We start from the raw sequence: 26,427 nt of genomic DNA on the forward strand, positions 1-26,427 counted from the left end.
CATGAGCCTATTAATACTGGGCATGGTGGTATGTAATCCTCTTGTAGTTCTAATAGATATGAGTCTTTGGTGTGGAGGAGCAGGAAGGGAAACCACTTGTCTGGCAAAGACCATCCATCAACAGTATTGGTGTACTGCATTATACTTATAAGTATAGGCATCCATTGATGGCCACAATGATGAAAAAGAATGAACCATGTACCATGACATCATAATGGAAGCCCCACTCTTTCATACTTGCATCCCAATATTGTGATGTCATGAAGAATGTTTAATCACTTAGCCCCTCCCCCGGTTCATCCTTTTTTCATCATCATGGCTAACAGTGGATACCCATGCTTAGAAAAAAATAACCCAATCACTACAATCATGATTCACTAGTCCTAGGCATGCTACTCAATTCATTGCAGTTTACTTCCTACACATATAGGGCTGTGTTGCTAATCTTTTCTTCTCCAGAGTAAATAGTAGCTGGGTTCCTCCTTAGCTATTTCATCTACTTATTCTTGACTCTCATGGCAATGAACACTAATGTATCTAATGAGGGCACTGCCAAACTTCCATCTGCTGTTGGAAACTACTGTGAGAGAGGGAAAGAGTTGGGTTAAGGAGATTTTATCTGCAGCTCAGCTCAGGAGAAATTGATTGAGTTGTGTAGCTGGGAGGGAGTGAAACTTGAGGCCAATGGCTATGCTAATTTCTGTGGACTTCCCTGGGTTTTTAGTTTTCTATTCCCTTTCCTAAGCTTTATCTGTTGTCTTTTAGCTTGCCCCCACCAAATGACCACTGCCTGCCAATGTTTGGCTACAAGCATGTCCTAGCTCTCACAGATCAGGTCAAGCGTTTCAATGAGGAGGTGAAGAAGCAAAGCGTGTCTAAGAATCGAGATGCACCTGAAGGAGGATTTGATGCCATCATCCAAGCAATTGTCTGTGATGTAAGAGCCAGTCCCTATCATGATCAGCAGGTTTATGGGGACTGAGAAGAATTTCTCAACAGATCATGCATGTTTGGTGCCAGTTAAGTGTGTGAAAAAGTGTCAGTTGGATTTCCCATTGGGGGCATTCAAAAAGGCATGAGTTATTTTGTCTCCTGAACATCGATATGTTTATCAGAAGTCAACCATATTTAGGCTGTCACGTCTAGTAATTAAAGGGACAGGAGGAACATCCCCCAACCCAAGAGTCAGCCTGCCTGCCTTTAAAGATCTGGGTTCCCCCTGCCCCCCAAGTATTGAGTGTGGGAATGGGTGACCTGCTGGATGAGTTTTTCTTTCTTTCTTCCAGCACTTATGTGTATCCATTATTTTGCATTGTGGCTTTTTACATTTTGTTTTATTATATGATCCTTATTGGTTTTTACTATCAAATCTAACAATAATTTTTTAAAAAAGCCACGAGTCAGCCCCATGCATCACTTCTTTTCCACCATTATATATTCCAGCTTTAAAGAGTTAACTAATTTCCACTGATTTCTTTATGAGTTTCCCTTCCCTTCCCTTCCCTTCCCTTCCCTTCCCTTCCCTTCCCTTCCCTTCCCTTCCCTTCCCTTCCCTTCCCTTCCCTTCCCTTCCCTCTTTCTTTCTTTCTTTCTTTCTTTCTTTCTTTCTTTCTTTCTTTCTTTCTTTCTTTCTTTCTTTCTTTCTTTCTTTCTTTCTTTCTTTCTTTCTTTCTTTCTTTCTTTCTTTCTTTGGAGCATATTATGGAGACTGTTTTCTTACAGGACAAAATTGGCTGGAGACCTGATGCCTCCCACTTGTTGGTCTTCACTACAGATGCCAAGACACATATTGCTTTAGATGGGAGACTAGCTGGAATTGTAACACCTAATGATGGGGAATGCCACATGAACAGCAATAACATCTATGAAGCTTCCACCACACTGGTAAGGGTAACATTTCATAGCCACAGGATTGGGATTAATATCGCTACAAAAATCATTCCACTATAGCTGATGGTACATTTGGCTAGAATCCCATGAGCTTTAGGTTTACTTCCTCTATGCGATCCTGAATGGTTATAAATTAGCTTAGCCTTCCCCAAACTGGTGTCCTCCAGATAAGTTAGATTACAAATGCTGGAATTTTCAATCAGTATGGCTTTCTGTATACTAATCACTAGCACTATGAACAGCAACGTGACACCATGTTTGTCCATGTGCTTGCTCCTGTTAAATAATATGGCTTTTGTCATTTTTGCTTAACTTTCAACTGAATTATGTTCTTACTCAATACAGGTTTGTATAATGGAATTGAAAGAATAAAAAGGCTTATTCTGTCTTCACCATGGTTATATTGCTGTTCCTCTTTCATTAGCCACCCTAAAGTACTTGTCTCTGCAGCTTTTTTTGTCCTGGTGATGATAAAGAAGAATTGGTCCTAAGGAGTCAAATTTTGTCTTATTGGGTCTTGGGCTTTCCGAATGGCAACAGCATTACTGAAGACGAAAAGAAGGATAGCAGGAGAATGTAGAGGGCTTAGGGAGTCAGTGGGGCTTTGTAACATGGAAGAAAGGGACATGTAAATCCCAGAGTCCTCCCATTGCCTTTGACCCTCTTTTTTAAAATTTATTTTTATTGCTTGTTAATTAATAACAAAAGAAAAAAGAAAAAGAAAAAAAAGCAAAACACAGTCATAATAATAATGGAGATACATATATCATCAAAGGGAAAAAAACATAAAAAGTGCTTTACAAAAAAGTGAAAAAAGTACAACTAAGAAAAAAACGGAATATGATATGTCATTGTCATTATAACTAAACAGTTACAATTCTACATATACTTATCTAATGCAAATATTATTCAAGTACATATATATTTCTAATACGTTTATATGACTATCGTTTTTTTTCAGTCTACTGTATACTGCCTTTGACCTTCTTAGATTCTCTGTTCAGAGTGAGAGGGTGGCCCACTGCTGGCTTAGGCTCTCAGCAAATTCTGAACAATTATCCAGTCTGAAGTTTCTTTCTGGAGGATATGCTGTGCACAGAGACACGCTGCACTCTCAGAGATAATCCTGTAATTGAGACCAGACCATTCATTGTCCCATGGAGAAAGCAAGCTCTGCCCTAATTTGAACAGTGTTCTCAAGAGCAGTAATTTCCCCTGTCTGGAGTAAATTGCATTTATTCATTAATTTAGGAGAAAGTAAAGGGGGTGTACCTAAAAACGATGCTAGGATGTAGTCTTATTTACTTTCCGCCTCCAGTAATTCTTCCCAATGACTTTGCTCTGCGGCCCCTTCATCCACATAGCACCAGCCCAGATTCTCAGTCTTGGCCATAATAAAGGCTGACTGTAGATTGGGAAGAGGTCTTGAGATCTGGCTTTTTCATAGATAAGATTAATGGGAATATCTTCAGCTTTAGCATGATGGTAAGTTTAGTGTAAATGTCTTGAAGGTTTTGGCAGAAAGGTGAGATACACATGTTTTAATCAGATATGTCCCATGGAGACATATGTAAAATGTAAAATGTAAAATAACTAATAAGTGGCATATTTCTAGGTTCCACATATAGCTAATTCCCAGCTGTGACCTTTCCCTGTGCAGTGATATGCAAGCAGATTCTTCATTTGCCTCTTTCGCTTTTTCTTCCCAAGGATTACCCATCCCTTGGCCTGATGACAAATAAACTCTCACAGAAAAACATTAACTTGATTTTTGCAGTGACTGAGGACGTAGTGGGTCTCTACCAGGTAAGCGGACACATTGATCCTCATTTTGGTTAGGGAATATTGTGGGAATGGAAAGGTGAAACAAGAAAAAGGTTATCTAGATGCTGGGCTGCTGTTTTCTTTTCTGCTGTTCTTTATATAAAAAAATCTAAGAATGATACAAGAGATAGGAGGAGGGAGGGGGAGGGGGAGGGAGAGGAGGAGGAGTGGTGCTGGCTCCCTTTTAAAACTTTTCAAAAATAAAAAAAATCAGTATTATATAGAAAAATCTTATCCCAATTTTCTTAGCTTGTATTTGTCCATTTAAGGGAAATCTCTGCTATTTTCTTTTCAGAACTACAGTGAGCTGCTTCCAGGCACTACTGTAGGGACTTTGTCAAGGGACTCAAGTAATGTTTTGCAGCTCATTTTGGATTCCTATGGGGTGAGTCCACACACAGGAATCTGTAAAGGTTTCACTGTGTTAATGTCAGAATTTGTCCAACCACATAGGCACAAAAGGTAACTTCTGGAGATGCCAGAATACCACAACCAGGGTGTGGGGAGGGGGGCAGGTAAAAAAAAAAGTCTGTGGGGGAGCAGCACAACTGTGTGATTGAAACCCCACCTATTTAATGAGTATTGTATGTGGGACATACACGAAAAGGGATGTAGCTTTGATCACATGGTCAGAGATGCCATCTTGACTTTTTTGATCCCACCCAAAGATGTACCTGGCCATAGCTAAGTATTTAGAGCCACGGCCTATACTTCCCAGCCAACTGCCTGACTAATATTTGTCACATTCCAGAAGATACAATACACAGCCTTCTAATTTAGGGGTGGATGGAGCTGCAAATGGGGGCCAATTTTACGATGATAGAAATAAGCAATGCGAAAGCCTTGGAAATACTGGAAAATTACTCAGGAAGATAAATTTTAATAAGGCTCTAAAGATAAACAAATGAAAGAACTCTAGTGATTTTGTCTGGAATTTATATCCTTAGTTCAGTCATATTTTTAAAGAAAAGCCAGACAAAAGAACTGATAAATCATTGCACTTGAGTATTTTCTACATGGCCCTCCCATGCATTTTCTTTTCCTGTTGTGGCCTTCTTAAATTTATTTGCTAAAACAAAATTATGTCACCAATACATCTGATGTGGACAGTGAAGTCCTATTAAGGGCTTCTGAGCAGCTTTCCTTTAACTTAAAGCTTCCGGCATTGCCTTCTCTTGAGTTCAGCAGCAGGATGCCTATGCATCTATTTATGCAGATCTGGATATAAATACAGAAATGTAGACAGCATAAAGCCCCAGTTCCACACTAAAAGCCCCATAGCAAAGGTTTCTTCCGTACTCCCTATCTTTCTGTTAGCATTTAATCCATCTCCTGCTTTGGGGGGATGCCTTTGAGTCAGTCTTGACTCCTGGTGATTGCCTGGACAAGTCCCTGCAGTTTTCTTGGCAAGATTTCAGAAGTGACTTGCCCTTGCCTTCTTCCTAGGGCTGAGAGAGAGTGGCTGGCCCAAGTTCACCCAGCTGGCGCTGTGCCTAAAGCAGGACTGGAACTCACAATCTCCCAGTTTCTAGCCTGGTGCCTTAACCACTACCCCAAACTGGCTCTCTTGCTTTACACTGACTGACTCACTGAACTAAAGTATTCCTTTTAATAGCTATGATTCCTATCCTGAGAGGTCAGCTGAGAGATACTGAGTTACAGAAAGCCACATTAGGAGCTTCATGGCTGAGCAGTCTGAACCTTGATTTCATAGGCTCATAGAACTGGAAGGAGCCATTTAGGTAATTAATCCAATCCCTACTTAGTACAGGAATTCAAAGCATCCTCAGCAGATAGCTAGCTGTCCGCTTTAACACATCTAGTGAAGAGCAGTCCAGCACATCTTCGGGTAATTGGTTCCACTGCTGAACTGTTCTTATTGTTAGGAAGATTTTCCTTACATTCAGATGGAATCTGCACCCCCGGTAATACAAATCTGTTATTCAGTGTTCTATACTCTGGAATGATTTTTGGAGCAGATTTTTCAACAGCTTCTCCTGAAATCCTTTAAGGCAGTGTTGTCCAAACTTGGCCACTTTAAGATGAGTGGACTTCAACTCCCAGAATTCCCCAGCCAGCATGGGGCTGGGGAATTCTGGGAGTTGAAATCCACTCATCTTAAAGTGGCCAAGTTTGGACAACACTGCTTTAAGGTATTTAAGAGTGCTATCATATATCTCCTCAGCCTTCTCTTCTCAAGATGATACATTCCCATTTCCTTCCATCTCTCTTCATGAGACTTGGTTCGTAGACCTCTGATAATCCCTGTTGCTTTTCACTGAACCTGTTCTAGTTTGTCTGAATCATAGGGCTCTGCTACAAGCCATGATGGCATCAAAATGATAACATATGCATCATGACATCATTGAGCAAATGAGACAATAAAGTGATTTGTGTCAGTCGTGTTATTTCCTCTGATGCACGTATGTATCACATCATTTGCATTATAACATGACACTCATGCCATTTGCCTTTCCTTGCCCCATGCTACCTACTCATCCCCACGATCTAATCCCTCTTCAACTACTCAGAATGGAACACAGTATTAAAGGTCTGATTGTCATAGGGTAATGTGAAGTTATTGCTTCCCGTGATTTGGAAACACTCCTTGTGTTAATGCAGCCTTAAATTGCATTTGCCTTTTTTTGCAGCCACATCACACTGACTCATATTAGGTTTATAAAACTACTATTCCAAGATGTTTTTCACTGAGCCAAAATTGAGTAGCTCTACCTTTTCTTCACTACTTGTTAGCATTTTGCCATCTTCACAGGGCAGTTGTTGTCCTAATTCTTTTCTTGTGAGCATATCCAAGAAGCTGTTTTTGTTATTCTAAGCATCCTTTACTAGCATCACCTCCTGCTGAGCTTTAGTCTCCCCAAGACCATGACTACAGTTCTGGGCAAGCTAGATGTCCCCTTTCTTGTTCTCTGTTCTTTGCTGTACAGCTACATTGGCTTTTTCTACCGTACCCAATTTTTTCTCACTGGAATTGTTACTGCCTACTTTTACAAACTCCCATTCATATTTAATTGCTTTTCCCATTAGCTTCCCCTGACATGGAATGCTATTTATTTTTAATTTGATTCAAGCCTATTCACTCTACTGAACCACTCGTCCCAGCTGATCTACAACCACTGTCACTAACTTAGATAGAGAGAAGGAGGTACTGGAGCTATGATTTAAAAAAAAAATGAGTTGGAGTCTGACAGATTTCAAATTGGGAAGACTAGTTGGGTTTGTAGATGAGGTGCCACTCCACAACTGGATGGAGGCTGATTTTCTTTATCTTCATGTCCTTTCTCAGAAAATCCGTTCCAAGGTTGAACTAGAAGTCCGTAATCTCCCAGAGGAATTGTCCCTCTCATTTAATGCCACCTGCCTGGAGAATGAAGTCATTCCTGGAGTTAAGTCTTGTGTTGGACTCAAGATTGGAGATACAGTGAGTTATGGGGGCACCCTATTAAGGCAATAATAATTGGAATTAAAGGTTGGAATTAAAGCTACAATTAAGATGATGATTACCCACCACTTTTAAGAGGAATATCACACTCTACTACCAGTGCAGCAAACAAGCTATAGAGTTAAAGATTAATCCCACAATAGGTCTGAGAAGTATTTATTATAAGCTTCTGTTCCAAGGTGTTTTTTTTTTTAAAGGAACATTTCCTTGAATAGAAAATACATCTGTCCACTACCAAGCTGGGTTTTTCTCTCTATTTCTGGGTGGTCAATGTGAAAATGACCACTTGATATGAATCCTATTTTAACAAATGTCTTCTTGGAAAAGGGACCATCATTGTTTTAAAAAACTCAGCTATGACTCTGAACTAATTTTAATGAAATTTGGAAACCTACATTCCTGCAATGGATAGGTGGATTTTCTGGCCAAGAAGCTGTTCCTTTTTTTAATCTGCTTTCTGCATTGCAGCAAAAAACCTACACAAATTTCATTTTTTCAGTATCTGCATCCAGATGAGTAGGCAGCAAATGTACATCACTATAATGCAGTGTTGTCCAAACTTGGCCACTTTAAGATGAGTGGACTTCAACTCCCAGAATTCCCCAGCCAGCCATGCTGGCTGGGGAATTCTGGGAGTTGAAGTCCACTCATCTTAAAGTGGCCAAGTTTGGACAACACTGCTATAATGTACTGTTATAACAAGGAGCACCAGCCCAATACTTGCAGTCACACAAAGTGGCCAACCACAAGGGAGAAGCAAAACATAGAAATAAGTGCCAAGGAATCATGTATAAAAAGACCCCAATTATAGGACAGTACATTTTTTTTTACTATAACAGTTACAATAAACCTGTTTCCTTCTTTCTTTATGAACATCCTATTGGTAAAGAACCCAATAGCAATTTGAAATTTCTGAAGTTTTGCAAAGAGACACATAAGGCAACTTTTTTCAACCCGAGTTGTGAGATTTGAGAGGAGCACAATGAGATCCACAATACAGTTATTTCTGAAAAAGTTGTGCACAAAACAAACCTCAAATCTGGGCAGTTCAAAACATACTTTGTATGTTTATGGGTAGGGGGCTCATCCGCACATGCTCCTAACTGCAGCATAAAATGCAGGCCCAGGAACCATTTTTATGTAATGTTTCTTCAAGACATTGGCTTTCACTCCTCCCTAATCCTACTTTTTCCCACCAGCAGATGATGCTTGGAGGGATGGGAAAGGAAGCCATTGGATCCACCAAATGCTTTCTCTAGCTTGCCCCACAGTAAAACAGTAAGGATAGTCCTGTTCATCAGCACAATAGTGCTAGGCAATTGTGACAACAAATTTAGCACCACCATATTTTCCTGCCAGCTTTAGGACTTGCAGAGAGCGCTTTAACAAAGCCATCTTGCTGTACCCATAGCATGGCAGTGATAGGATGGCCCTCCTGCATAAAACAGTACTTTAGGATTGGCTTTTGCCTTGCTTTAGTTTGGATGAATTGGCATTTTTTAGGTAGACGACCCCTGACTTTGGGAAAATGGAATCTCTCTCTGCAGAATAACCCCTACTCAGACTCAAAGCGAAAATGAATCAGCATTTGTTGTTTGCATGGGCTACGTGTACCTTAAATTCCTAGGCATATTGTCTCCTCTTCTCAGAGGGAATGCACATTTTAAGAAGATTCTTCCTGTTGGAGAAGTTGAGTTATGCTAGAGAAGAAGACATTCGCTTGCGTCTGTAGCATCTTAGCCTCTCCTCTCTGTGGCTTCTCCTTTGGGAGACCAGTGAGACACAAGGCAAGCGAAAAAGATTGCTGTGGGTAGACAGTAAAGGGAAAATGCATTTCTGCACATTCAGAAATTCTGTACATTGTCTCTGTCTGAACTGTGCTAGATGAGGATGGCAAGAGCAGAAGGTGGCTATAGCAGAAGAAAAACCAAGATTTCATATTACCCAGCACACACTTATTTCCTAATTGCTATAGGAATGGGAACAAATCCAGCAATCAGTGGTTACTACAGGAATAGAAATACTTAACTTTTTTTTTTTTTTTGCTGTCCACTACATGACCCTTTGCAAAGATAGTTTTTTCACCATCTCAGCCTGACTTGTTTATGATCCTGGACCCTAATTCAGGAAAGAAAAAAAACAAGCAGTTGAAAATGGTTTGAGGAAGGAATATGGAGATGAGCATCAGCTGAACATTTTCTTTTCCTCCTCAAATTTTCCTCCTGAAATGGAGGAGTATATCTTCCCCTTTAGTCAAATGTATGAAGATATCTATACAATTTGCTTGGCAATAGTGTGGAATTGGTTTCTCGTTGCCTTCTTCTAGGATTTATTGTTGTTTTTTTTGTACGTCACTGTCCAGCCTACAGCCCTGGATTTCTTAGTGGCCTCTCATCCAAATACTACCCAGGTTTAACCCTGTACAGCTCAGCCAAGGCTGATACGTGCTATTGCCTGCTGTAGATGCACTAGTGTTACAAGGAAACTATGAAGCGTATCCCCATGCTGATTTCGCAACCAGTAACTATACAAAGAAAGAACCATACTGTATTCTGATTGGTTTTCTTTTTTTCCTCTCTGGGTGTGTGTACATCAAAACTGAATGGGACATATTTAGGATGTTCCCTTGACAGGGAATCTGAGTAGTTCTTCCTCCTAAACCCTCTTCCCAGGTAAGCTTCAGCATTGAAGCAAAGGTCCGTGGTTGCCTCAAGGACCCGAAGACGTTCACCATCAAGCCTGTGGGCTTTGAAGACAGCCTGACCGTTCAGTTGAACTTTGACTGTGACTGTGCTTGCCAAGATAATGCTGAACCTTACAGCAAGATCTGTAACAATGGGAATGGCACTTTTGAATGCGGGATGTGCCGCTGCCACCCAGGCCGGCTGGGCTCTCACTGCGAGTGCTCCGAGGAAGAATATGGCCCGTCCCAGCAGGATAACTGCAGCCCCAGTCAGGGGCAACCGCTTTGCAACCAGAGGGGAGAATGCATCTGCGGCCAATGTGTTTGCTATAGCAGCGACTTTGGCAAGATATCGGGCAAATACTGTGAATGCGACGACTTCTCCTGCGTCCGCTTCAAAGGGAAGCTGTGTTCAGGTGAGTGGTGTCAGCCTGAGGGGTTGGGATGGTCTTTTAAGAGCTGGACATACCTGCAGAGAGGAATGATTATTCCCAGTGTGCAACTCCCCCCTCCACCTCCACCTCCATTTCTTTTCTTTTTTTAATTAGAATGTTTAAATACCATAAAAGTATAGAAAATTAAAGGAAAGATAAGAAAAAGAAAATGAAGAGAAGAGAAGAGAAGAGAAGAGAAGAGAAGAGAAGAGAAGAGAAGAGAAGAGAAGAGAAGAGAAGAGAAGAGAAAATATCATGACTTCCACCCTTCTTTCTAATGTGTAGTTCATTGTTTCTCAACCTTGGCCACTTGAAGATGTGTGGACTTCATGGCTGGCTGGGGAATTCTGGGAGTTGAAGTTCACACATCGTCAAATGGCCAAGGTTGAAAAACACTGGTGTAGTTCCATCTTACTCTTTTCTCCCCCCCCCTTTTTTTTCCTTCTCACATCCATTCAAACAGGCAGGTTTTAGGAGAGGAAGGAAGGAAGGAAGGAAGGAAGGAAGGAAGGAAGGAAGGAAGGAAGGAAGGAAGGAAGGAAGGAAGGAAGGAAGGAAGGAAGGACTGTAAAGCCCATTTGATTAGAACGGACACTGAGACAAACATGCACATCTGTATACTATGTGAAGCTAGAGTGTTCTCAAAACATCTGCAAAAATGTGGCCTGTTCTTTAGAGATACGCTTTAGAAGCAATAAATGTAGCCAGGACCAGAGGCAAGGAGGTCAAAAGGGGGCAAATAACAAAAACCATGTTTCTCTATCACAATGCAACCTCCATGCCTTTTGTACGCACATCATGCCATCACACGCATGTATGTAGGGGAAAGACATTTTTAATATTTGGTACACCTCTCCAATACATAGGTCCATACATTTTTATTAAGGGACAACTACCTGTCACAGCATTCTCAACAGCCAGCATAACCAGCTGATAACAGCTGCTGAGAGGGATAATTCAGCAACATTTGGAGAGCCAAGGGTTCCTCATTTCTGGGGTATATTTCAGGTGTTTTATGGCATAATCATATATGGTTTGAAAAATAAGAGAAAGTGTTCTTTTTATTTCTCCGATTTTTTCTAGGCTGTGAGTAAGAGCAGGAATATAAATCTATTACAGATTATTCATTGTCCTTCTGGCTGAAAAATTAACTCAGATATTCAATGACCATTGGGTTTTTAAGCAGACAGATGCAAAGTGATTTATGTTTTGCCAGAGCAATTTGGAATAACTATATACACATATAATTTTTCATGAAATATCAAGCTTGTGCTTCACCCAAAACTGTTCAAGCAAGAAATGAAAAATTTGCTCCTTAAAAAAGAATTAAATCACAACCTTGGTATAGTATGAGTTACAAAAAGCATTTGTGTTTGTGTGAATGTGTCAAAAAGCAAGCTAAAACTTGCCACTTAGGAAAAAATAACAGTTAAGCATTGCTTCCTACAATACAACTGTTAACTTGGTGATCCAGATAGGATTCAATCTGGTTTCACAAAGGAGGAGCGAATTGTTAGGGGCCGCTCTCTGTATGGAACTCATGACTGTGTGTGTGACTCAGTGTTAAAGGAAACAATTGCTGTGATTTGATTCTGAGAAGTGGAGGAACTGAAAATGTTTGTTGTCCAGAACAACAACTCATTCCATACCATGGAAGTTTCTGTATGTGGTGTAAAATACAACTATTGTGCAGTGTGCGATTTCAGGATGTTTTTCAAACATTGATAAAACAAGCTGGCTAGGTACTTATCACACAACTTAGTCACTGTGCTTTCTTTAGAAACTTATTGTACCATTATTGTTCCGTTAAGCCTGTTCAGTGGCTATCAGAACAGTTAGAATTGGTCTGCGCTGCAAAGTCTCTGGTCCTAAACTTTCCACTGAATTGAGAAACATGCAGCCATGGCTTCTTCTGTTTAATAATAAATGACCTGGACACAACAGGAGGCCACAGTTTTTTACCCAGTAATCTCAGGGTTGCAACTTGGGACTACGAAAGGAAGGAAGGTCCTTGCTTTCCCCCCAAATCCTTCCTGAGTGCTACAGTGCCACACCACCATTTCTAATTTGCTCTGAGAAAGATGCTGAGGGGCACCGGTTGCCATAGAAATATGGCAAAAAAATGAATGTGGATTCTGAATAGGTTTGCCATATCTCCTTAGTGGCCCTGCTCTTACTGCACACTTCTAAGAGCAATGTGACATCCAGATGAAGATGTTCCTAGCATGGAGCTTGGGAAAAGACTTCCCCTGCCATATTACATTTCTTTGTGACAGAGGGCTTTAGTTAATATTGTGTATGAGAGCAAGTCCAGTGATGGCTTGCAAATCTAATTCTGAGAATATCTTTTGATAAAGTTATTGCCTCCTGGTTTATTCCATACAAGTAATTATTTCTTAGGTGTGTGACAAACTCACAACCAGTTCCCTAATACTGTATATATTTTCCTGGTGTTGCTAGAGATTTTTTTCCAGCCAGCTGCTCCTTCAGCTCTCTTTCCCCCATGATTCACTGGAATTTCTCATTAACCAGTCTTTGTTATCAATTGTCCTCTGCAGAGGGGGCTGCCGCGTCTCTCTCTCTCTCTCTCTCTCTCTCTCTCTCTCTCTCTCTCTCTCTCTCTCTCTCTCTTTCTTCAGGAGTTTGTATTGGAAGGGAGGCCAATAATGCAGAAAAAATACTTTCTCTGGTTATTTTTGTGGCAGCTTTTCATAGAGGCTTCTAACCTTTCCTCCCATTATAGCATACTGTAGTATGTTCCAACTCTAATGACTTCACTGCTTCAGTAGTTTCAAAGGGTCAATGCACAGCTAAACAAGAATTAAAGTGTATGCAAGGGCAGGCCCTAATATTTGGCAGCACTGAAGTAAACTATTAAGAATGTACCCTTTGTTGCCTTTAGCTTTCCTTATTGTAGAGCAGTGTTACTCAACCTCAGCAACTTAAGATGGCTGGCTGGGGAATTCTGGGAGTTGAAGTCCACACATCTTAAAGTTGCTAAGGTTGAGAAACATTGTCCTAGAGACACATTTTTGCACTATTTAAAATTGTTAACTTAATCATGGTTTTATCTCATCCTTTCTGGAGTGATATCAGAGCTGTTAAAACAAATGATTCTGTTGTATCATTACCGAAGTTACGGGTGGGTGGAAGTTGACAGAGTCAACAATATGGTGATCTGGCATATCTCAAACGAGATAGGCAAAAAGGTTCCCCCTTCACACATGAGTGATCTGGCTTTTCAACCTTTTTGTATTTTTGATTTTCCATTAATCATGCACACATACACAAACATACTGTATCCTGGGATATGACCCAGCTCTGTCCATATGTGTAAAATGAATGGAAGAGGAGTTGGCAAAGTCACAGAAATCCTTCTCCCCATCACTGGGAAATTTGTTTAGTCCTGCTGTGAACTTTGGAAGGGAACCCCACATACAGTACTTTGAAGCTAATCTTTGGCAGAAGCCTTGAGCTCTTTGGAGAAGATGGGGGGAAATTGTCTATCATAAAGTAATAAAAATAAGAAACTTTTACAAATAGTCCAACGAAAGTAGATTTTAAGCATTATCATAGTCTGAGCTTTTTATATACTCCAGCAAAATGTGACATATTTGCATCTCTGGTTATTAATATCTGTATGGCAGAAGATGGTCAGAAAATAAGAGCTGGTTCCCTAAAATCAGCCAGTGGTCTCCACAAAGTATGTTGGCTTATTATGTACTTGGTTTCCATGCATTTGGGGAGGGGGGTTGGAAAGGTAGAAGGGGATTGGTTCCTTTGATGCTAAAATAGAGATTCCCATTTTCTTATTCTTGTTGGCCTGTAGGACATGGGAAATGTGTCTGTGGAGACTGTGTGTGCAACCCTGACTGGACTGGAGCATATTGCAACTGTACAACCCGGACTGACACCTGCATGTCTAGCAATGGGCTGGTGTGCAGTGGGCAAGGGCGTGGATACTGCGCCTGTGGGAAATGCGTCTGTACTCAGCCTGGCTCTTTCGGAGACACCTGTGAGAAGTGCCCGACCTGCCCTGATGCCTGCACCATCAAAAAGTGAGTGCTAAACTCTGGTTTGGTTTCATGAGAAAGAAACCAGTTCTTAGGGTTTGAGCTTTAGGGTTTATCTCCATACCTGAATCTTGGGGTGATTACCTGATAACCCTAGGGAATAGTACCTGCATTCCTCAGGAAAGGAATTGATTTTTATTCAGGCTTGTTCCTCAAAAGTTCACTACCCTTGACCTCATTTCACGATTAGGTCTCCGAACTGTATTTCAAAAACTTTGCAACTTCAGACTTCTGACCAAGTGATCTTGGTCTCCTCAGCAGCCCACTGGGTGGGGAGGAAAGGACAGTAGGAAGGCTGCCTGTGGCATGCAGCCCACAGAAGGCGATCCCAAGAGAATGCTGCAGGTGAAACAAAGAGTTTTCTTAAGTTTGGCACAAGTTTGTTCTCAGATTCCAGTCCCAAGCTTTTAGATGTGCTATATTTTAATTGTTACGCTACTTCTTTCCAGCCTCAAGGTCTGAGATTTAGGATACTTAAAACTACTCATGGTCTGGGTTAGCAACTTCACAGCCAAATGTTGCTTTTCCAGACTCAATACATGCACAGTATAGTCAAACCTTCCTTGCTTTTTTCTCCACTGGCAAGTCAAACCCCGGAGGGGAAAGGTCCAGTGGTAGTGATGTAAGTGATGATGCAGAGCCAACAAAATTCTTTGAAGATTCAGATGACCGCATGTCTCACAGCTGCAAACATACACAGTGCCTAAATATTCTGTACTTGTTTCTCAGATTGGATTGCACAGTCCATACTCTGACGAGATGTGTATTAGAAACCTGTTTCTAATTTTAGTATATGAGCTGCAGAAGCAAGCACAGAAAATCTGTCTCTGATCATTTAGCAAAGCCCTTTCCAGAATCAGGGACACTGAAGGACCCTCCCCTCAGTAGCATCAGCATTTGATAAGGTCAAGTACTTTCCTAGGGTAACTTTTATAAGTTAAAATGGCAGTAGATAAATGAGGATTGCATCTGATTTTCAAGGATATATTGACACATGGGCATCTGTAGGAGCTTGCTGCTTTTGCCAAAGCAGTGTTGCACTGTTATGCTGCAAGCTCCGCCCTTTTCATACATGTGTGCAACATCACGGCATATGTACGAAAGGAGCAGGGTCTGCGTTGCAATGATGCCATGCTGCTTTCATTCTACACTCCTTGCCCTCTTGGTAAATGCTGCGATAGGGGCAAGTGGGGTAAAATGCATAATAGCAAGTGATGATCAATTGTGGAGGCTTTTAACTTTTCCCATAATGCAACTTAGGAAATAAAATACAGTGCTGACGTGGTTTCTAAAATCTGCATTTGAGGAAACTATGGTGCTTGTAAAATATTTCTCAAGGGTTGGAGAAGAAGGCACTGATCAGTGGTGGATCAACTTGCTCTAAAACTGACCTGCTCTGCTGAAAGATTGTGTTCTAGCCTTTCCCTAAATTTGTAGTATAAATGCCTAGAGTAAAGCTTACTGCCTGTCCTTGGCAGACCAACGGGAATAGAATTTGTAGGGTCATCCCTCCTACCTTTTTTAAACAATGACTGCTATTTCCCAATCTTTTGGGACTGGACGTGTTTACAAATGTCAGTGTAAGTGAACAGCAAGGACAAATTGGAGTGCACCTTGCTGAGTTTTTTATCTGCCTGAAATGGGATTAGACCATATTTCAGGAGCCTTCCAAAGTCTTAACAGAAAAATCAAATTCTTAACCTGTGATGACATTATTGGTGGCCAGTCAGGTAAGCTGTCTAAATCCTGACAGGGATGTTCATAAGTCAGTACCTCCTCCTTGTAGAGTTGACTGAAATGTCTTTCCCAGGTTTCTGGTAAAATATAGCAATACAGCTGTCTAACTGTTATCCATAACTCAGGTTTTCTATAGTCAGGGGCTAAAATAAGGCTGAGAGTTTTGTTCTGACTGCCTGAAAAAGTTGTGCCCAATTGTCTCTCATAATATCTCTTTCCTGGCACTGAAGCAATTTCTTATGTAACCTTTTTTTTTTTTTTTTTTTTTACTTAAAAGGATCCTGAGTAGATATTATTCTTGTGTTCATTCCATGTGCGTTATAGCTACGGTGACCATATTTTCTTGGAAAAAATAAAGGACAAACCTGAAAAAGGGGCAAATCTGAAAGAGGTTCATAAAGATAAAAATTTTTAATTATTTATGTTTGTAACTTTGCTTTACAAAGGAAAATCCAAGAGCAAAACCAAGAAAAACTTTACAAAAATGCATACTCTAATAAAAATATCTAAAATCAATATCCATACTATTAGTATAGGTAAATTTATTTTAAAAAGACAATTCAATTTCCATATTTTTCACATGAATGTGAAAGACTGTGCATTAAGTGGTACCGTTTGTACGTTAAAAGTTAAAAGACCAAAATAAAGGACAAAAGTGAGTTTTTGAACAATAAATACATCTAAAGGACAGCTTTCTGAAATAAAGGACTGCCCTTTATAATAAAAGACCTGTGGTCACTGTAATCATAGCTGACAAAAAGCTTTTTTTTTTTTTTTTGCTTTTCTGTTTTTGCTTCAGCACATTCAGAGTTGAACCCACCATTTAGAGTAATACTGATGCTAATTTGGACAAGCAATGTTAGGCTGAATAGGTTAACTGTTTTTGTAATTCTTGCGCTGTCTTGCCACATATGGAAATAGGAAGTTCTGCTGAAAGCAAAGAAAAATATGAAGTGGTGGAAGTGTCACGTAGTAATAAATTCCCAATTACTTTGTCCACGTGGAGGGACAACAGTCTCTTCCTGCTAGAAAAAAATTAAGATCTCAGCATTAACATGAGTCACAGGATTCAGACTTTCTAGTTTTTAAAGGGATCACTGAGGAAAACAGTGATCTGTATTTCCTTTGTCTTAAACTCTGCATATCCCTATTGTCACTCCCTACAGAGCTGTACCCCTTTTCTACAGAGTTCAATCTGTCTTTTATCTTTTTCGTTTCCATTTTCTATTTCTACTCCATCAAAGTCTTTACTATTCCTTCACCTTTTCTACTTGCTTATTTCTGGCTAGGCTTCTTTACTTTTTACTCCTGGGCTTTTTGGCTTCTGTTTATTCTGGTTAAACAATCTCTGCTTATTCTGCCTGTTCATCCCAGGGCCTGTGGCTATCAAGCTCCAACGTAGAAATCTTGTTTTCTCCCCTCCCCTCCCCCCACCCCACTGCCTGCCCAGGTCTGCTGTTTGATTGGCATCCGGGCTGTCCTGATAGTAGGGGAGGGGCTGGGAAGGGATGAGCACGGGCAGCCTGTCCCTCCTCAATCAGTCAATGATTTTGTTACTTTTATTGGCCAAAGTCCTTTTTTTTTTTTTTTTAGCATAACTAAAGTCAAATGATCAAGAATGATAAACTCTCAAAGTATTTCTGTGATGTTGCCCCTCATGTGATATAGTACCTTTCCTGGCTATAACTACAGGATCAGTGTGGTGCATCTCTAAGTCGTTTATATCCAGAAAGTTTAAATCCAGATGTTACGTGTGTCAGCTGTAACTCAAACAGAGCTTGGGTTGATTGCTGGACTTGTGGCTGCAGCAGTGCTTCAGTAGGCACACTGGTAACCTGCAGCTCTTGTGCTCATTCTCACCTTGTTTAGAATTGTCGGTTCAGGCTTCAGTGTCCTATGCATGCAGACCTCTATTCTGATTCTGCCTTCTCCAAGGAGTCCCCTGGTGCCTCCAGTGCCTTGCTACCATTCCTCCTGCCCTTTCATAGGACCTGAGTTTGCTGTACAACCAGCCAAATTATATGAGAAATGGAGTCTGATCACATCACCGGATCTTTACTGTGGGTTTTCCCATCCCTTAATTATGCTGCTGAATCAGAATCATTATCTTGTGGGCGGTTGTAGGCATGTATTGATTGCGTTGATGTCTGTCAACACTAGTGACTGTCTATCTCCTGGATGAATCTGAATACTCAGTATTTTCTGTTCTATTTCCTGTTCCGTGCCTAACTGCCCTATGTACTAGATTGCACTAGGCTATTACATGTTCTTTTTTCTTGATAGGAGACCATAATCCACATGCTGAATCACAGCTTTAATAATCATTGAATGTTGTCACTTGTTTATTCCTTTTGTTGTTGGTACAAAATCTTTGGAATGATTTTGTTGAGGTTACAACTTCTTAGTGCCTCTAATCCGTGAAGAATTTTGTTCTTGTTGTTCAAAGTGGGGAAGAGTTTTCAAAGACTAGATCAGAGCTTTTTCATTATCTATTTCTTCTGCTTCTTCCTATCCCTGCCCTTTTCTGCTCATTGTACTTATATGACCTTGAGGGTGACTCTAGCCAACATCTTATCTCAAGCTGATTAACAGGATTACAGACATATCACTTCCTGTTCCACGTGTCGCCTTCACTGCTTTTGTGCTTCAGTAAAAGAAGGATATAGTCATCCGTCAATCTCCTCAGGAAACCCTTTATTCAGACAAGCTTCAATGGTAGAGCAGGACATTTAAAAGTTAATACAATTCTCTAATAGACACTATGATTGGGAAGCCAAGACATTTCTCTCAGGTTACTATGGTAAATTTGGCAGCACAGAAACTGGGCAAGAGCATGCAGGTAATCCTCGCTTAAGAACCATAATTGGGTCCAGCAACTCCGTCACAAAGCGACATTGTCATTAAGTAAGAAGTCACATGACCATGACGGACTTACGACCTCACTTCCACACAGTTGTTACGCGAATCACCTGTGGTCATTAAGACAGACATCCTGTGACCGCAACTTGTGACTTCCTGCTGGCTTCTCCATTGATTCTGCTTGTTGGAAGCTGCCTATGAAGAGCACAAATGGTGTTCACATGACTGCAGGACACTGCAACAGTCATAAGCGTGAGGGCCGGTTGTAAAGTTACTTTTTCAGTGCTGTCCTAACTTTGAAGAGTCACTAAACAGGGCAGTTGTTAAACGAGGTCTACCTGTATGTTAATGGACATCTATTTTGCCATTTGCCCTTATTTATTTGAATCTTGGCAACCTGTAGTACCATACTGTTCAACTGCAGCACACAAGAGTTACCACTTTATTCTGATATTTGCATACTCATTTCAGGAATATGAATTGCTATCTTTGAGTAACAGAAGAGACATGGAAGGATAATCCTTTTCATTCTTTATTGCTATCTTTTTTTATTCCCAACCCTCTTTACAGCTAGGTTTCCCCAGCCCAGATCTTTTCATTATATTTGTTATCATTCTCATTCTCCTTTAATTTATCCCCTATTGTGTCTTCCACAAGCTCATCTATTTTGTTACTAGTGTTTATGGGTTGCTCAAAAATTGAGATAACAATATTAGTAAATAGGGTTTAGCCACAAGATCTGAGCCCAGCTAAGGGTTATCATTCTCCTCTGCCGTTCTTCATTCTTCAGGCATGATGGCTCTTCACTATCTCAGTCCAATACTGCAAATTGTTGAAGGATAAGAAAATTGCAACTCACTTGTCAGTCTTAATGCAACAGCCGTTCCTCTTTTCTGAGTTGTTCAGAACATCTGGCTCTGAAGTCTTCCTGCGCTGCAGATCTTCTTTGACCTGTTTTTGCTTTTGGTCTTAACTTTGTTGCCATTCTTGATGTGGTCATTACTTGCATTTCCCATCTTCATTTCAGTACGCTGCTTCTCTCCCAGGTTTTGCAGTAATAAAAGTAAATAGATGCTATCTATTTCACCAGAAAAAAAGCATTAAAATCCGGCAGATAAGTCAAGTGTGGCAGGAACTCTACTGTATTTTAACTACTATAGTTACTGTGTTTTAACAGTGCACAGACTTGAATTGCTTCCTCTTCAGATTCTGAATTCCTTGTTCAAGACTCAGTATTCTTGACAGGCTCACAAATTTGAAATGGCTAGAATCCTTTCTGAACTAAAGACTAGATTAAAACCATATGCAATAGAAGATCTACCAACTGCAATTCACAACATTCAAAGCATGCATGTATATGTGATGGTGATGATGGTGATGATGATGATGATGATGATGGTGATATCAACCTGCTGCAGGTTGAAGGCCTCTTCATTGAAGGCTATGGATAGTAATCTATCACACTTGTTCAGTGTAGATTGGTAGACAGATGTTTTTTGACTTCCCAGACTAGGCCTGAGAGCTAGTGACTGGCCCAAAGTCACCCAGGTGATTTACATGCCTAAGGAAGGACTAAAACCTTGGTCTCCCCATTCCTCTTAAGCTTTATCTTCATATCCTAGCGAATCAATGGATATTTGGTTGCTCTGTTCAAGGTTATGGTAGGAGCTGCAGGTGAAATATACTGATATCTCAAGTCTGGGAGCTGCTGGTTCTTCTCTCACCATTCCTAACCACTAAAAAGAGGAAATGCATTACAAGAAAAGATAACAAAAGTGAGCAAAGAATTGCTGCTATTATTATTATTGCCTATTCATCCAATGGATATCACAATCTTTCAACTGGGTATTTTCCAATGATTTGGGTTCTAACCAAGAGCCTAGGAATCATGGAGGAACAACAACAACAATAGTAATTTGAACTTATACATATGATGCACATTTAGAAATAATAACTGTAACTGAACGGTACCTATAACAACATCTAACCATAATGAGAAAGAAGAAAATGTGACCTGTGTGCCTACTTAATCTGCTGTGCAAATGCTATTGGTGTATGGATACACTGGTTCCACCTGTCCACTCAGAAAGCTTTAACCAGCTTTGATTGGATACCCCTTCAGATAAAGGGTGCATGCTAATAAAGGGCTATAAAATAAAATGCATGGCCATCTAGTCATATGCAGCCAGGGAACTAACAGGTAACAGAGTAAAACATTGTAGGGTTGTGAGAAGGGGAGTAGACATAGGCTGAATGGAGGGAAGGCATTGCATTCCTGGCTTTATAGGGCTGGGAGATGGCGGCCATCGTCACAACTACTTCCTTATTCTGGATCTTTTCTTCTGCACAGGGAGTGTGTGGAATGCAAGAAGTTTGAGAGGGGAATCCTGATAGAGCAAGACACCTGCAACCGCAACTGCCGAGATGAGATTGAGTTGGTACAGGAGCTTGGTATGTAAGAAATATGGCGTTTTCTGCAAGAATTGTCCTTCTTGTTTTCTTCTATCTTCCCCTCCTCTTCTTCTTCCTCCTTTTTCTGACTCAGAAACTTTCCAGCTGATACAGTTGCTAAGGTAAGGGAAGGCACTCTTACCATTGAGAATATTTAGATCTCCAGTGACAAAGCCAAGTCTAAGCTGTGAATACTGCCTGCTTGGGATAACACAGTGTTGAACGCAGATTCAGTACCGTTGACCTGAACAGATAAACCGTGCACATGCAGGACAGCATGTCTTATCAGGGTTATACTTCAGTCTAAGTCTAATTCCATTTCCAAATCACAGGGTATCAGTCTTCGCTCCTTGCAATCTGGACTGGAAACAGCTAATCTCAGAGCATTTATCATTATGGAAAATTAAGGTTTTAACACAAGAATTCCAGCAAGAACTCTTCTTTCAAATGAGACACCTATAAATAGACAAACTATGGCAGCAGAGCTCTGTTTGTTTCCCTATGGTTTTTAAAAACGTAATAAGGAAGGAGGCATGGCTTTTTCATGAAGGAGGGACAGCTTGCATGGGTACCTTGTTTTTGGTAACTACTATTTCTTTTATTAATATTAGAAACAGCTCTCACTGGACAGCTCTTCTTACCTTGTTTATAATTAAGGAAAAATAGAGCTTGGTGATGTCAGCATACTTAGGACATTTCACATCAAATCCCCATATAGATGTTAAAAAGCATCAGGAATAAAAAAGATTTGTAATGATCTTATAGCTTCTTATCTTCTGGCCTTATAGCTAATATAAGAGTCATTATTCCATCAACTCCCACCTCCCAGAACCTATCCAGAAAGATAACGTAGTACGTAATATCAGAGATCACTGAAAAACCCAGGACACTCAACAGGATTAATTAAAAAAAAATATTATAAAGCTGTCTCTGTGATAATTTGTGACTCTGGGTAGCATACAAAATATTAAAAAAAACACACACACACAATGAAAACCCACCCAAACCAACCCAATCAGAAACATAAGCAACACCTAATTGAGGCTAACTATAAAAATATGCACACACATCACAGAAGGGGTTCATCTACCATCCTGGCCCAAAGGCACAGGAGAGCCAGGTCTTTACAGAAGCTCTACAGAAGGCCAACAGAGTTGGGACTATCAGAACCTTGGGGGAAGCTCATTCCAAAGATCCGGTGCAGCAACAGAGAAGGCATGCCTCCTAGGTCTCATCAGGTGGCACTGTTTCAGAGAGGGAGCCTGGAGCATGCCCACCCTGTGCAACCTCATGAGATGTGCAGAGTTGACTTGGGAGAGGTGGTTTGACAATTTATTTGATGGATTGATTGATTGATTGATTGATTGATTGGCTGCCTGATTCCTAAAGCAACTTTATCTGACAGATGCCTAGAACAGTCCTCACAGTGGCTTTGCAGGTGCTCCCTAGGCCCTCCCTAACCAGGAACAAGTGGATCACCTTAAATAAGGTTATCAGCCAGTAATATGTGGACATAATAAGAGTAAAGAAATACACAAATGAGTAAATGTAATGGTATGTGGGAATGACCTTGGGAGATGGGAGGAAAATATGCTGCTTAGGGAATGATCACATAAGAGGGGAGGTAGCCCGCAGCTGTGTAAGAAAGAAACTCAGAAAGGAACCTCCCTAACTTATCAGGCTGTAAAAGAGACGGCAGGAGATTTGTACTTTCAGATTTGCAAGGATCTGTTAACATAGCCTTACAATAAAGTAGAATTAGCTCATCTGGTTGTGTTTCCTGTCTGGTCTACCTGGGAAGGCTGACATCAGTCCTAGACCGCCATTCTTGCTCATTCCAACAAGCAAGTAAGGCCTCAGACAAACCATGCACCAGGACTTCAGAGACAATCCCAAGTTCCCTGTGAAACCAGATAGAGTCCATCAAGTACTTGGCCAGACTGATCCTTCCTCCATGCAAGAATTTTGGGTCATCAGTAATCTCAGTGAGGTCCATGGTGACCATGAACTCTTAAGCCACTTCTGATTCTGTGCCTAAGGAAGTTCCCCAAGTGCCTAACTGAAGTCCTCCAAGATATAAGCCAAGGGAATACCACTGACAATCCATGGCATCCAGCAGCTTAGTAGGGAAGCAGTTACATAGCAGGGAGACTGGTACAGTGGCAGCAATCCCACCTGATCTCTGTGATTCAACATCACAAACAGGGTCTCACATCTAGTTATTTGAGGAGCAGTGTCCTAAAAGCCAGAAGAACTTCCTGGATGACCAAGGCCATTCTCCTACCCGTGCCCTGGGTTAATAGCTATAATGGTACGTGGGGATGACCATGGGAGACAGGGCAAAGAGACACAGCCAAGAGAATGGTCAGATAAAAGGCAACATAGCCCACAGCAGGAATATGGACGAGGCAAGAGGCTCAGAGGGGACCTTCCCTAGTTTCATGGTCTGTTAGGGAGATAGGTGGAGAGGGGGAGGGATGTACTTTCAGACTTGCAAGATTCTGTTAATGTAACTTTACAATAAAGTAGAATTAGCTCATCTGGCTGTGTTTCCTGCATGGTCTGCCTCACAAGGCTGACAATGGCTGATGCCATACCCAAAACCAGGTGGGCACATTTCAGAGAGGAGCATCTCACCACCACCACCCCCCCATGCCTAGTGGACCTTGGTAGTACACCCCAAGTTGGCTCTCTTCCGTGATCAAGTTGTAAATGAGGTAGGCCTTATTACAGGCCAACTTGGCATTAAAGAGCAGCAGCCAGAAACCAGAACCACCTAAGATCCAATGACTGGGTAGCAGGTCAGAGACCAGGAGGCTGGAACATGGAACTGGCACCCAACCAAACACATTTTTTATTATCTTCCAACAAAAACATCTTTTGTTGGAAGATAATAAAGACAACCCCAGCAACTTCTGTGCCAAAATCCAGCCTGAAACCAGCTGGTAATGGATCCAGATAAATGGCCTAGTCCACAAGAAAATGCTTGAAAAGTCTACTAAAAAATAAAGTATTACAAATTAGCTAATAAAGATTAAAATAAAAGGAGGCTGTTTCATAAAGTAAATTTACAGGCATTTTAACTGCCTGTTGGAAGCAGCCAGTCAGTCCCCTTCAGCTAGATGTAATTAGTCAAGAAAGGTTTTAAAAGGCAGGAATTAATTAGCCCATAGTGCTAACACCCAAGAATAAAATAAATCATCCCACAAAAGATGAGATGATTATGTTCTGGGTACATTCTTGGATTAAACAAATAATGCTGTGACATTTTGCTTGTGGCAGATACAAATGATTTCTTTTTCTTCAAATACGTCACTGCATGCTTATATTATTATAATATAGTATAATTTATTATATTATATTATAATAATGCCTTAATAATGTCCTGTGTATCTAGCCAGAGCAAGGCCAGAATTACTGAGAAAATGCTGTTTGAAAATATTATACAGAAGAAAGGCTGTTGGTGAAGCATTCACAGTTATTGTTGCTGGAAAGTAGACAGTGTAACGAGTTCTTGCTTGTACTGTGTATTTCCTGTGAAATTTGCTCTACTTGGGCTCTAGCCATCTCCCAACCTCTTTCATTTTTAGTCTGCTTCTTGGAAAACCAGAAAGCTATCCTAGCTTTGCAGAACAGAAGAGGAAACTCAGGCTGATCATATTAAGCCAGCTTCATATTTTGCAGTGAAACTGGAACTTTGATGTTAGCACCAATCGTGCCAATCATTCCAAGAGTGCTCAGGAATACATTGGATTTAATTGGCCTATAGGTGAAGCATCATAATGGCCACTGAACTACCCCTGGCAAAGCTGTCTTTACACAGATGTTGAGATTTATCAGAGTTACCCTGTTTTTTAACACCCCTAATTTGAATGCTGGTGACATCTCTAGTCCTAAATGCTAAGGATTTTTTGAATAGTGGCATGGAACTAAATGCTCTTTCCTTTGCCCTCTTGTGCAGGAGGCAAGGGGAAAGACGCTGTGAACTGTACATACAAGGATGAGAATGACTGCGTGGTATACTTCCAGTACTACGAGGACTCCAGTGGCAAATCTATCCTCTATGTTATTGAGGAACCAGGTGAGGGCCAAGGGCCACTGAAATAAGGCTTTATTTTGGGAGACCTTTATTTTGAGTGACCTTTATTTTGGATAGACTTTGCAGGATGAGACATGCCAGAACTCAGGCTGGTATTCCACTTTACTTTTGAGCGTATGAGAGATGATCGTGATTTTTGTGACAAGTGAAGTTCCTTGATTCATGCTCAGAGGTACTTTATTTGAGAGTAAATATATGGCTATGGAGAAACCCAGATTCTAGCTAAGGCATGGGATGAAAGACCTTGGTTTCCAGTGTTGAAAATACTTTTAAAACAAATTCTGGACATAGCTATGCAAGCTCAATGTGAACACAAAAACTGAAAGTGATTCATATTATAATAAATAAGAGTTGGTTGGTATCCTACCTCCCCTCTTCTAGCCCCAACTTTTACCAGACCCCATCCCCACTTTCACTGGAGGAGAGACTTCAGAGACTTTTAGGGATGAAAAAGAAAGTCACTGCTCTTTAGATGGGCAGTTACTTCTTTATCAAATGAATTTTCCCCCTCCTTTTTCCTTCAAAAGGTGAGGAGGGAAGATCCTTGCCATCTCATTAGAAATTAGTAACCCACAATCACCCCTGTTCAGATTATTTTTTTGGAAAAGCACACAACGATGTGGAAGCAGGATAGGAATGGTTTATGAATTAACATATGCAGAACAAGAAGATCAGAAAGAGACAGATTCAGTCATCCTTAATTGTGGCCAAGAATTCAGAAACATTGCTAGACGTTATTGGAAGGTCCTGAAGGGCATATTCCCCCTAGCCTAGGACAGCAAAGCGGGTTAGCAGCAGTGAAGCAACCTCATTTTCCAACCTGAACTCACACTGGAAAGAATTTGAATTATCAGATCTTTTAACAAAATTTACCTGACCAATATGTTTGATTTAAATAATTCATAAAGATTGCA

General features: G+C 40.7%; 1 protein-coding gene across 1 annotated transcript in view; it reads left to right on the forward strand.

Moving 5' to 3' along the window:
• Positions 1–26,427, forward strand: part of ITGB3 (integrin subunit beta 3) — a 60,681-nt gene that overhangs the window by 28,796 nt on the left and 5,458 nt on the right. Inside the window, exons 5-13 of the mRNA XM_007421746.3 lie at positions 766–937; positions 1,723–1,884; positions 3,601–3,696; positions 4,010–4,099; positions 7,022–7,156; positions 9,850–10,276; positions 14,124–14,352; positions 21,314–21,414; positions 25,376–25,495. Of these exons, the coding sequence (XP_007421808.1) occupies positions 766–937; positions 1,723–1,884; positions 3,601–3,696; positions 4,010–4,099; positions 7,022–7,156; positions 9,850–10,276; positions 14,124–14,352; positions 21,314–21,414; positions 25,376–25,495 (1,532 nt within the window). The remainder of the gene's footprint in view (positions 1–765; positions 938–1,722; positions 1,885–3,600; positions 3,697–4,009; positions 4,100–7,021; positions 7,157–9,849; positions 10,277–14,123; positions 14,353–21,313; positions 21,415–25,375; positions 25,496–26,427) is intronic.

This window comes from Python bivittatus, unplaced genomic scaffold, assembly GCF_059951505.1.
Source record: "Python bivittatus isolate LINGU-HERP-01145 unplaced genomic scaffold, Pbiv_v1 ctg000410_np1212, whole genome shotgun sequence".
NCBI lineage: Eukaryota > Metazoa > Chordata > Lepidosauria > Squamata > Pythonidae > Python > Python bivittatus.